Source organism: Orycteropus afer, unplaced genomic scaffold (assembly GCF_000298275.1).
Source record: "Orycteropus afer afer isolate SDZICR_OR568_19922 unplaced genomic scaffold, OryAfe1.0 scaffold00082, whole genome shotgun sequence".
Taxonomy (NCBI): Eukaryota; Metazoa; Chordata; class Mammalia; order Tubulidentata; family Orycteropodidae; genus Orycteropus; species Orycteropus afer.
In genome coordinates, this window is record NW_006921669.1 from 9,500,620 (window position 1) to 9,513,656 (window position 13,037).

Here is a 13,037-nt window from a genome sequence, read left to right on the forward strand (position 1 = left end):
TTGGTACATTGCCCTTCTCTTCACCCAAATCAATATTTATCTCTATCTATCTAACAGCATTCCCTCCCCTTCCCTCCCACCCCTGGTAACCAATGTCTCTTTGTTTTAAAGTCTCTAAATGTTGTTATAGGAGCCTCTGGCTTTTACACCGAATCTAAAATTGGTGGCTGGCTGAATTGCATCTGTAATTTTCTTCCCTCAGCAAATCACTGACTCCCTAATTCCACAGTCCTTCTAATAAGCGTTGCTCCTTTTTCTCTCAAACATTGGGGCACTACAGAAGCCCATTGCATCCATCAGTGCAGCTGCTTCCCTGGGATCCCATCTCAGTTCATCACAGGTGAAAATCTCAGTAATTGCGATGGTATAGCATACCAAGGGTAGTACCACCCCATCTGCCATTCAGTGGGGCCCTCTCTGCCATCTGGTTGGTGACTGATCCATTTCCCAAATCCCATCCTGAAGATCTCCTTCCTAATACTTAGTTTGGTATCTACTTCTTTGCAGCCCTGAAGCAGATTCTGAGACAAGCAGTGAGCACAAATAGTGTTATTTGGGAGAGTATATTTGACTGAAAAATGTTCCATTGTATGGCTATACCACATTTTGTTAATGCATTCATCAGCCTTGGGTTGTTTCTGCCTTTTGGAGGTTATGAATAATGCTGCTATGAACATTCATACTGTGCAAGTTTTTATGTGTCCATATTTTCATTTCTCTTTGGTGTATACCTATGAGTAGAATTACTGGGTCAAATGATAGTTGTGTCTTTTACTTTTTGTGGAACTGCCAGACTGTTTTCCAAAGTAGCTGTGCCTTTTATTACTTTTCCACCAGTAGTGTATGAGGTTTTCCACATCCACACCAATACTGTTATTATCTGACTTTGATTCTGGCCATCCTAGTGAGTATAAAGGTGGTCTGGTGACGTAATGGTAAGGCATTTGACTGCTAACCAGAAAGTCGGTGGTTCGATCCCACCAGCTGCTCTGTGTGAGGAACAGAAGGCAATCTGTTTCTGTAAAGATTTGCAGCCTTGGAAACCCAATGGGGATTGCTGGAATTGACTCCATGACAGTGTATTTTTTTTTTTTTCTTCAGTAGGTAGAAAGTGGTATCTCATAGTGGTTTAAATTTCCCTAATGACCAGGGCAGACAGGACCCACCCCCAGAGGCAGGAAAGGGAGGAAACGCCGGGGATGACAAAAGCAGCAGGATCCAGGTAAAACTAAAAGGGAAGAACACGCTCGGCATTTCTCCAGCTGAAAGAATTGGAAGATTCTATGGGCAAAATACTGAATGATGCAGGAAGCATCAAAAGAAGATGGAAGGAATACACAGTCACTGTACCAAGAAGAACTGGCCAGTGTTCATCCATTTCTGGAGGTGGCATATGATCAAGAACCAATGGTATTGAAGGAAGAAGTCGAAGCTGCACTGAAGGAATTGGCGAAAAACAAGCCTCCAGGAATTGACAGAATACCCATTGAGATGTTTCAACAAACAGATGCTGTGCTGGAGGCACTCACTTCTCTATGCCAAGAATATGAAATGATATGAAATGATATTAATATCACATTAAAATAAAATCTTGCTGAAGGCAAATAGAAAATGGTTGCCGTAGTATATTGACAGAAGACTTCCAGAAATGCAAGCTAGATTCAGAAGAGGACGTGGAACGAGGGATATCATAGCTGATGTCAGATGGAAACAAAGAATACCAGAAAGATGTTTACTGTGTATTTTATTGACTATGCAAAAGGATTTGATTGTGTGGATCATAACACACTGTGGATAACATTGGAAAGAATGGGAATTGCAGAACACTTAACTGTACTCATGAGGAACCTGTACATAGATTAGGAGGCGGCTGTTCGAACAGAACAGGCAGACACTGCATGGTTTAAAATCAGGAAGGGAGTGCATCAGGGTTATATCCTTTCCCCATACTTATTCAGTCTGTATGCTGAGCAAATAATCTGAGAAGCTGGACTATATGAAGAAGAACATGGCTGGGGGGTTTGAACTGCTGACCTTCTGGTTAGCAGCCAAATCCCTTAATCATACCACCACCAGAGCTCTTTCAGCCTTTTGACAGTCTCTTTTAAATGGGTAGGTCCCTGACAGGTGCAAATCACAATTTAAAAATTAATGAATAATAAAAAGATGTATCACCCAATTTAAAAATGGACAAAGGATCTGAATAGACAGTTCTCTAAAGAAGATATATACCAATGGCCAATAAGCCCATGAGAAGGTGTTCAACATAACTAGTCGTCATTGTTGTTGTTAGTTGCTGTAGAATCGCCTCCAACTCACAGTGACCCTATGCACAGCAGAACAAAGCACTGCCAGTCCTGCACCAGCTCCGTGATCCTTCCTATACTTGAGCCCATTGTTGTAGCCACTCTATCAATCCATCTCGTTGAGGGCCTTTCCCTCTTTTGGCGACCCTCCACCTTACCAAGCATGACATCCTTCTCCAGGGAATGGTCCCTTCTAACAACATGACCAAAATAGGTGAGACGAAGTCTGGCCATTCTCACTCCAAGGAGCTTTCTGGCTGCACTTCCTCCAGGACAGATCTTTTAGTTCTTTTAGCAGTCCATGGAACTTTCAGCATTCTTTGCCAACACCACAACTCGAAAGCATTGACTCTTCCTTGGTCTTCCTTATTCATTGTCAAACCATTCTCATGCACCCTCCTTTTCTGAATTTTTTTCCCCATTAACATAAGCTCACTAAGTTTCCTTTCTAATCTTTAGAGTTGCTGTTGTCACTTTAATCCCATATATATAGTTCATAAAAGAGCACAATACTCAAGTTAGTCCTTTTTTACTGGTGAAGCTAAACTATTTGGTTTTAAATAGGGCTCAGGGGATACTTTTTGGTTTAAAGTTTAAAGTTTATTTCAGGGCAATAGTTTCTGGGGTTGATCCAGCCTCCATGGTTCCAGGAAGTCAGGAGGCCATGAGAATTTTAAATTTTTTTCTGCATTTCCCCCCTTTTGATCAGAATTCTTCTATAGAATCTTTGATCAATAAATGTTCAGTAATGTTAACTTGGTTCCATCCGGTTCTGGTCTCTTGGCAAAGGAGGCTGTTGTTCGTAAGTAATTAGCCATATATTCCGTGTCCTCCTTTTGTTCCTGACTCTCCTCCTTCCTCTATTGTTGAGGCTAATAGTTGTCATAATACCAGTTATCATGCCTTGGATGACGCTTACAATATTTCAAGACACCAGGCACTACACAACTGACTAGGAGGCTTTTTAGTCTATTGAGATGCATGACTTTTTAAATCTCACCATGTATTAAGTAAATGGTTTGCTTTTCATTATCACTTAGCTTCTTAAATCTCTTTGTTCATGTCGTTTATCAGTTTTATAGAATTCTTGGGCATTTTATAGTAAAAATTGTTTCTTTTCTCTCATTTTGAGTCTCCAACTCAGTATGTATTAGACCTATTCACTTTTTCCTGTATATTAACTTTCCTTCTTTCATTTGACTCTGCATGATTAAGTTTGGGTATTTTCTATGAACCTGTCTTTTAAATCTCTCTTCTTGTTTTCAGTTGTGCTGAACGTGTGTTGTTAAACCTGTCCATTGAGTTTTTAAATTTTGACTATTACAGTATTCAGCACTAGAATTTTCATTTTTTTTTCAAGTATGCTATATTGCTTTTTATAATTTTCAGTTCACTGCCAAAGTTTAAAATCTGGTCCTTTTGAATTTAGTAAGCATATTTTGTTTTATAGTATGCATATGATAATCTCAAAAACTGGATTATGTTTAGGTCTGTTTCTTCTGTCTTCTTATTTTTGTTGTCTTGTATACTTGTTTAATTATCTTTGAGCCTGTGCTAGACATTTTATTTGAAAAATTGTTGGTAGAAATAATTTGAGACCCGGAATAACATTATCTGTTTTCAGAGGATTTTTGTATCTTCTGCTAGGAGCCTTGGCTTACCAACAGCCCTGTTACTTTGTTGTTAGGTGCCGTTAAGTTGGTTCTGACCCATAGTGACCCTGTGGACAACGGAACACAACCCTGCCCCATCCTGTGCCACCCTCACAGTAATTGCTTGTTTGAGCCCATTGTGGTGGTTACTGTGCCAGTCCACGTTTCAGAGGGCCTTCCCCTTTTTCACCGACTCTGCTTTACCTCATCTGCCATTACTGGAGGTGGAAAATTAGGGAAAGGTGGTTAACCTTTCATTTACATGGTGCTTCAATTTCTCATCTGTAACATGAGGTTAATAATGACTAGTTCATCGGGTTTTTGAGGTGATTAAATAAAGAATACATTTGTACTTACTTGACACATAGAAAATGCTTGATTATTGCTGCACTGATTTGAGAACAAAGGAATTGGCCTGCTGTTTTTTCAGAAATTTCCCCAAGGATGAATTATCCCCTTTATTACCTAAAGCAATTTCCAGGGATTATGAAAGACTTACAAATAACATTTATATTGACTGACTTTTCTTTTACCTCTGGTTTTGGTAAAAGAAACAATTTTCCCCTAAAAATACTTTTTCTTTTCTTTTCTTTTTTTAAAATTGTGATTTGGGTGATAGTTTGCCCCTAAAAGTTTTTTTTTTTTTTTTTAATGGCTCTGTAATAAGAATGATTGCAGCAGTGCATTGACAAGGAACTGCCAGAAATTGAAACCAACTCAGAGAAGAGGAGGTGGAATAAGAGGTGTCATTGCTGATATCAGGTGGATCTTGAGTGAAAGCAGAGGTTACCAGAAAGATGTTACCTGTGTTGTATTGACTATAAAAAGGCATTCGACTGTGTGGATCATAACACATTTGGATAACATTACAAAGACTAGGAATTTCAGAACACTGAATTGTGCTCTTATGGAACCTGTCCATAGACCAAGAAGCAGTGGTTTGAACAAAACAGGTGGATACTTCATGGTTTCAAGTCAGGAAGGGTATGCGTCAGGGTTGTGTCCTTTCACCATATCATTCAATCTGTATGCAGAGCAAATAGTCTGAGAAGCTAGACTGTACGACGAAGAACGTGGCATTGGGATTGGAGGAAAATTCCTTAAGAACCTGAAATACACAGATGACACAACCTTATTTGTGTAAATGAAGAGGACTTGAAACACTTATTGATGAAGATCAGAGACAGTATGGATATAAAGAAAACACAGATAAATATATCTCAATATAAAGAAAACACAGATTCTCACAATTGGACCAATAAGCAATATAATGATAAGTGGAGAGAAGATGAAATTGTCTAGGCTTTCATTTTACTTGGATATACAATCAATGCCCATGGAAGCAGCAGTCAAGAAATCAAATGATATATTGCATTGGACAAATCTGCTGCAAAAGACCTCTTTAAAGTGTTAATTAAACAGCAAACGTGTCACCTTGAAGACTAAGATGCACCTCCTGGTCAAAGCCATGGTATTTTCAATAGCCTCATATGCATATGCAGGCTGGACAATGCATAAGGAAAATGAAAGAATTGATGCCTTTGAATTATAGCATTGGTGAAGAATACTGAATATACCGTGTACTGAGAACAATGAACAAGTAAGTCTTGGAAGAAGCACAGCCAGAATGCTCCTTAGAAGACAAGATGGCAAGACTTCATCTTGTGGACTTTGGACATGTTACCAGGAGGGACCAGTCCCTGGAGAAAGACAGCATGCTTGGTAAAGTAGAGGGCCAGCAAAAAGAGCAAGAGCCACAGTGAGATGGACTGACACCGTGGCTGCAACGATGGGCTAGAAAATGACCACTGTTCGGATAATGGCACAGGCCTGGGAGGTGTTTTGTTCTGTTGTACACAGTCACTGTCCTTCGGAATCGGCTCAACAACATGTAACAGCAATGTAGTATAAAGACAATCTAATTTTATGTAAAACTAGATAATTACTCTCATGTGTATATATGTATCAGTCCATATATGTATGTACTGTATGTGTATAGGCATATGTATAAAGACTGATATGCCCTGATGTGTGTATGTATATATATGAGTGTTTGTGTGTGCGCATATGTTCACACATGTGCAGACAAATGCGTGCATGTGCAGAGTACAAATATATAAAGATTAAATGAGAAGGAAATTTAATTCTTTAAAATATGGTCTTTTGTTGGTAAAATAATTGGCTTGGAGTTAAGGAGAACAAAATGAAGAGATTGGAATCTTGTTCTCTAAATAGTTTTAAGTTCTGAAAATCTGAGGAAGTTTTTCTAATTATGTATTTAAAAATGTTTAAAATAGAAACAAATTGTAAATAGGTAAGAGAAAACAGTAATGTGAACTTTGTAAAGACTGGTGACATCTACCTTAGCAATCCTGGTGGATGAAAAATAAATGTAAGTGGTAATGTAATCCCCCCAAGTGAGACTCACGTATGCTGTTTCTCCACTCCAGGGATCTGCATCTTTCAAAGTGCATTTGATATTTCTTCTTTTGCCTCAACCTGATTTTCTTGCAAACGAAGTTTAATTTACCTTTCTTACACCAACATTGAACCCATTAGTGTAACATTTAATCTCTCAATGTTTATTTTCTTCTATGTAAAATGACATATTCATGGTATATCAAGGGTTAACAAAAACCTAAATAAGTTTCTTTTGAGATTTACAGAGAAAAATAGTAATTTGAAAATTTTCCTAAGTTCTAAAGAAACTCCCCTGTATCCCATTCCTTCAGTTTGCCTTATTTTTTTATGCTGCTGTATGTCTTAAAACTATTTTCATGATTTTGTTTTCTTCTCTAGGTTAACAGAACCTTCTGGATATTTAACAGATGGTCCAATTAACTATAAGTATAAAACTAAATGTACATGGCTGATTGAAGGCTAGTAAGTACATATTTTATGTTCACGTATTCTATTCTAGAATGATCAGGAAGGTGATCATATTAATGTTAAAGCATTAAAGTGTAATGGCTTTATATGGTTTATTTAATTTGCTTATTATTAGCAACAGTTTTTATGATTTTTTTTCCCCATGGAATTTGCCCCTTTTAGATATATTTAAAATAAATTGGGTACTCCTTCACCTGAGATAATAGTTTAATTTTCTGTCTGTTTTATTTTTGAGCTATGTGACTGTGCTGTTCTAAATTGAGTAGGCATTTTGGGGCTTGTTTTAAACATCTTGTAAAATTTGGAGATTTCATTAAAGTATAAAAAAAGTTCCACACCAAGCTATTTCATTGGTTCATGAAATTTCATCTTCATTTTAGGGTGTTAAAAAAACATTTTTTAGAAAAGAGAGTTAATTATGCTATTAGAGGTGTTTCTCAATGGTTGAGACCTTAAACCTGAATTCATCTATCTAAACATGTTGTGAATGAATCATAAAATCAATTGATATGTATTCTTTTTGATTCATTTTATGATATTTGGAAAACTATATTTTTCTTAATTGTAAAACAATTTTTAAAAACATAAAATCTATTAATTCTGTTGTGTATCTATGCTTTCAGTTTATTTGTTGATAAATAGCACATTGAGACCTTTTGATTAAGATTTGAGGACCTTATGAGTGCTGTTAGTTCTTGAGAATTCTGTAGAAAACAGAATAATTGCTTTTTAAGTAAGTCTTGATTTTTTAAAATAAACTTTATTCAAGTACTTTGCATACCATAAAGTGCACTCATTGTATGTGTACTGTTTAATGAGTTTCAGTAATGTGTATAACTTATTTCACCTCTACCTCCAAGATCTAGAACATTTCCTATTGATTACATTTTTAGAAAATGGTGATGCATACATATGTATAGCCTTACTAGTTTTGAAATTGTATGTCAGTTTTACAAATTAAGTATGACTATTTATCAATCTTTTTTATATTGGTGATTTAAGGATCAATAGCAAAATTATAAATACATTTTAAATAAAATACTGTCTAAAATTTCTTCAGAATGTGCTTTATATGTTACATATTTTTAACTGTTTTACTGTTTTTTACAGTCCAAATGCAGTGTTAAGATTAAGATTCAATCATTTTGCTACTGAATGTAGCTGGGATCATATGTATGTTTATGATGGTGACTCAATATATGCACCTTTAATAGCTGTACTTAGGTGAGTAATGGTGAACATCGTTATATGTGTTTGTTGGCCATTTGTAAATCTTCTTTGGAGAAATGTCTAATCAAGTCGTTTGCTTTCCTTTTTTTTTTTTTAATGTATATGTGTTGCTGAAGTGAGAACCCTTTGCCCATTTTCAAAGTATATTGTTTATTTTTTTTTTGTGGTTGAGTTTTAAGAGTTCTTTATATATTCATGATAACCAAACCAAACCTATTTCTGTTGAGTCAATTCCGATTCAGCGACCCTATAGGACAGAATAGAACTATTCTCCAGGGTTTCCAAGGCTATCATCTTTATGGAAGCAGACTTCTTTCTCTCATAGAACAGCTAGTGGATTCTAACTGCCAACCTTAGCAATTGAGCACTTAAAAATTGTGTCACCAGAGTCCCTTCATATTCGGGATCCTAGACTCTTATCTGATTTCTGATTCTCTGTTGTTTGTTTTGTTTATTGTTCATATAGTCTTGTTTCAGTGTTATGATTATGATTATTTTTTACTCAGTGCTGGACATTGTGCTTGCAAAATCATATATAGTTACAATTTGTGACCTAGAAGGATGTTACGTTACTCAAGACAGTGGCTAGAGATACTAGCAATCCACAGTCAACTCTGTCCAAACTTGAGTATTGTGACTCACACTTATACTGTGTGCATTCCTCCCAAGGGCCTGGCTTACTGTTACTAGTTCAGTTTCATGCCTGGTAATTCAGATCTCAGTTCAAAGTGAGGGCCCTGGCCTCAGCTTTTTGTTTCTCCAGCTCTGCAGATCCTTGATAATACCTCCCTGTCTCTTCACTCTTCAGCTCTCATTTCCAACTTTGAAATCAGCAAATGCCCATGGGGAAAAATGGCCCCCCAGTCCTGGACTTAGCATGTTGTTAGCTCTCTAATGTCTTCAAGCATATATATATATATATAAATATATATATATATATATATATTTTTTTTAATATAATTTGTCATTTTGCTATGTGACTTTAGTGGGAGTGTACTTGGTCCATATTACCTGATGTGTTATACAAGAAGTGAAAATCCTCTTTCACTATTTGCATTTAGGACACTTAAAAATAGGCAAGAAAACAAATCTACTCTTTTAATCTGTTTCAAAGAGATCCCAGAGGCTAGCTATATTTACTACCAAGACCTGGGGATATTTATAGCAGTGTACTCATTTTGATGTCATCTCCCTACAGTGAAAAATATGTATGCATAATCAAGATTAGTATTATAAAGTTGGAATTCTATCTAAAGTCTCCATTTAACCTTTTTTCTTCACTAACAAACATAAGGTGGTGGTGGTGGTGGTGTTATGTGCTGTGGAGTCGACTCATAGTGACCCTTCCTTGGGTTTCCGAGGCAGTTTCACTATGGAAGTAGATTGCCCAAGCTTCCTTCCGAGGAGTGGCTGATGGGTTCCCTTGACAGCTATAGTGGAGCTAATTGAGTGAGAAGTGGATAAGAACTCATTTTAAATTTATTCTCCTAGTTGCCTGTTGTGGGAGCTCTGGTAGCATAGTGCCTAAGGCACTTGACTGCTAACCAGAAGGCTGGCGGTTCAAACCCACCAGCCACTACTCGGAAGGAAGATGGGGCAATCTACTTCCGTAGTGATACTGCCTCGGAAACCCAAGGAGGGGTTGCTATGAGTCGGTCCGACTGACGGCACATAACAACAACAGCAGTTGCTTGTAATGTAGGTGCTTAGTGATTCTGGCAAGAATGTCTTTGAGTCAACTTTTTGTAATTAACAGTCATATATATGCTAATATGCACAATGGTCAATTTTGCTTTCTTTTAGTGGCTTGATAGTCCCTGAAACAAGGGGAAATGAAACTGTGCCTGAAGTTGTTACAACATCTGGCTATGCACTACTGCATTTTTTTAGCGATGCTGCATATAATTTAACTGGCTTCAACATTTTTTATTCGTAAGTATTTTAAAAAACTCGATCATGTAATCATTCTCTTAAAAGAGTATATTATTTATTTTTATAGATAACTTACATATCAGAAGCAGGCTAGTGTGTTAAATTTCAAATTATACAGGATCCCTTCCTAAGTGACATGAAATACAACAAAATTAGGGTAATTTCTAAGTTCTCAGGACATTATGATAGCAAATTAAGTTTGGTTGAAAATTAGTAACAAAATTTGAAATTGTTTGTTGGCAAAGGATTAAGCTTTGCCTAAAATTTTACATCTAGAAATACGAAGGTGGAAGGGAGGTAGTCAGAGACGCCTTCAGATTCTTGCACAGGGATGCTCATACAGGGGCTGTGTACACTTAGGTTCTTCTTATCACCAGGAATATAGGAACTGATAACCACAGATTTTTTCCCACCAGAAATAAAGTATTCTGAATATTCTGTAATCAGAAATTTATTTGTCTCAAGTAGGTATCAAGGGAGAATAAATATATAGTAAAATATGATCATTTAAAGGGTCTTAAAATAGAATTTAATAAATATCCCTTTTCTTCCATAAGAGTGTGTAGATAATCATATACTATTTAAGGACAGTGAAACCTGTGAGAACTAGAACTTAACGGGCTGCCTTGTTTTTCCAGGTCTTTCAAGTTTTCTGCTTTTGACAGCACTCTTTATTAAGAATCCTACCTCATAAATACCTAGTGAGTTTTCCTTCTCTGACAGGTTTCCCCCGTCCACAGATTTCAGTATATTACATAATTAGGTTATATCTTGGCTTCTCACATGACTTCCGATATCTCTGAATTTAGTTTTCTTTCTCTAATATATATATTTGAAACATTTATGCACTGAAGTCTTTACAAAACACAGTCCTAGAAACTACGGGTCCTGCCAATATGCATGTATAGTCCTTGAAGTTAGGAGTCGTGGTAAGAAAGTCAACTCATCCATTGAATGAAGACCAACTGTGAATCTAACTGAATTGCATTCAGGGGTAAAAGAGTACAGAATAAAGAATCGAAGTCACATTGTGCAGTTGTGTTCAGTGAAGCATATAAGATACAACATAAGAATTATAAAGCTTACAAAATGTCAAATAAAAGTCTTTTTCAATTATCTTGAATTTGAATATATATGAATTATATTTTACAGAATCAATTCTTGTCCTAACAATTGCTCTAGTCACGGGAAGTGTACAACTAGTATCTCTGTTCCAAGTCAGGTGTATTGTGAGTGTGATAAATACTGGAAGGGTGAAGCTTGTGATATTCCTTACTGTAAAGCCAACTGTGGCAGCCCGGATCACGGCTACTGTGACCTAACGGGAGAAAAATTGTGTGTCTGCAATGATAGCTGGCAAGGTAAGCATGTGTGCTGTGATGGCTTTTAAAACTCTGCACTCATTTATTGACTGTAGTTTGCACACCCTAATCTCACGTGTGTGCTTTTAGTTTTAGAACATTTAGTTAAACAAGCACCTTCTCAGAATCTGCTTTACTTTTCCATGAATAGAATTGGTAAAGCTTTTGCCTACAAGATGTTTTGAGGATCAACTGAAGTGATATATGCAACTTTCTGTAAACGGTGCATGTGTGGTCCTCATGATCTTTTGTGATTTGTGTGAATCGCCAAAGATTTGATGACTTGACTGAATGTGGTACATTCAGATATTCATATGAATAACAATACATTGCAAACATAAATGCTTAGCTCTGGAGACTGCAGTGTATTAAACTTATTTCTTACAGAAGACTGACCTCTTGTGGCTATTTTTAAAAGGCTAACAAAAGTGCTTCCAAAAAAAAAAACCAAAAAAAAACCCAAACTCATTGCCATTGAGTCAGATCCCACTCATAGCGACCTCTCCTTGGGTTTCTGAGACGATATCACTACAGAAGTAGATTGCCCAACCTTCCTTCTGAGGAGTGGCTGGTGGGTTTGAACCACCAGCCTTCTGGTTAGTAGTAGAATGCCTTAAGCACTATGCCACCAGAATTTAGAAGATAGTTTAGTTGCTTATTCTAAAAGTAAGCTTGCTGGAGAAGACTTTTGCAACAGTTTTTATCATCTCATGTTAGTTTAAAAATATACTGAATAGTTTGGCTTACTTGCTTAACTGGACATAATAATCATACATTCTCTTGTTTTGGAGTTAAGAGATAGGTCTGCATGTCCATTCATATACCCATTCACTTAGTCATTTACTCATTCAGGTGGTTATTGAGGGCTCAGTTTGTGATAAGTATGTCCACACACTGAGAGCTTACTTTGTGCCAACATGCTAATCCTGTCGATCGAGGAACGTTGACTTAAGAAATACCTAATCCAAAGGCTCATGATCGTATGTTCTTACATGATACGACAATAGTAGCAACAGTTCCTATCAGACTTGTTCTTAGTGAAAAATCACAGAGAGTGTGCTCCTCATAGATTTCTCTGTCATTTCCTTTTCATTGTTTCTGAGTATGCTATCTACTTACTGTTGTTTTAGGTTTTGTGTAAAGTATAAGACCTTACTTATCTTAAACCCTAATTATCTCGTAAACACTACCATAATTGTAAGAAATATCAGTGATTTCTTATTGGATTGAATTGATTACCTATTACAGTTATGAGAGAGAAATTTCTGAATGTTCTTTGATTACAGGGTCATGTAATCATTTTTCTTCTTCCTAAAAGTACCTTGAAAATATAATTTAAAAAATAATTTTAGTTTTGAAACTTAAATAAAATCCTTTTCTATGGAGAGAATAGTATGTTAAGAATACATTTAAATTGTTGTTGTTGTTAAGTGCCGTCAAGTCGTTTCCGACTCATAGCGACCCCATGCACAGCAGAAAGAGACACTGCCCGATCCCGCGCCAGCCCCCCAATCCCTGCTCTACTTGAGCCCATCATTGCAGGCACCATGTCAGTCCATCTTGTTGAAGGCCTCCCCCTCTTTCGTCGACCCTCCACCCTACCAAGCATGACATCCTTCTCCAGGGAATGGTCCCTTCTTACAACATGACCAAAATAGGTGAGACGA

General features: G+C 36.8%; 1 protein-coding gene across 1 annotated transcript in view; it reads left to right on the plus strand.

Annotated features, from left to right (window-relative positions):
* The window catches only part of ATRNL1 (attractin like 1), a 664,967-nt gene that overhangs the window by 32,747 nt on the left and 619,183 nt on the right, over positions 1-13,037 (plus strand). The window contains exons 2-5 of the mRNA XM_042781046.1: positions 6,758-6,841; positions 7,958-8,071; positions 9,881-10,009; positions 11,162-11,370. Coding sequence (XP_042636980.1) covers positions 6,758-6,841; positions 7,958-8,071; positions 9,881-10,009; positions 11,162-11,370 — 536 coding nt within the window. The remainder of the gene's footprint in view (positions 1-6,757; positions 6,842-7,957; positions 8,072-9,880; positions 10,010-11,161; positions 11,371-13,037) is intronic.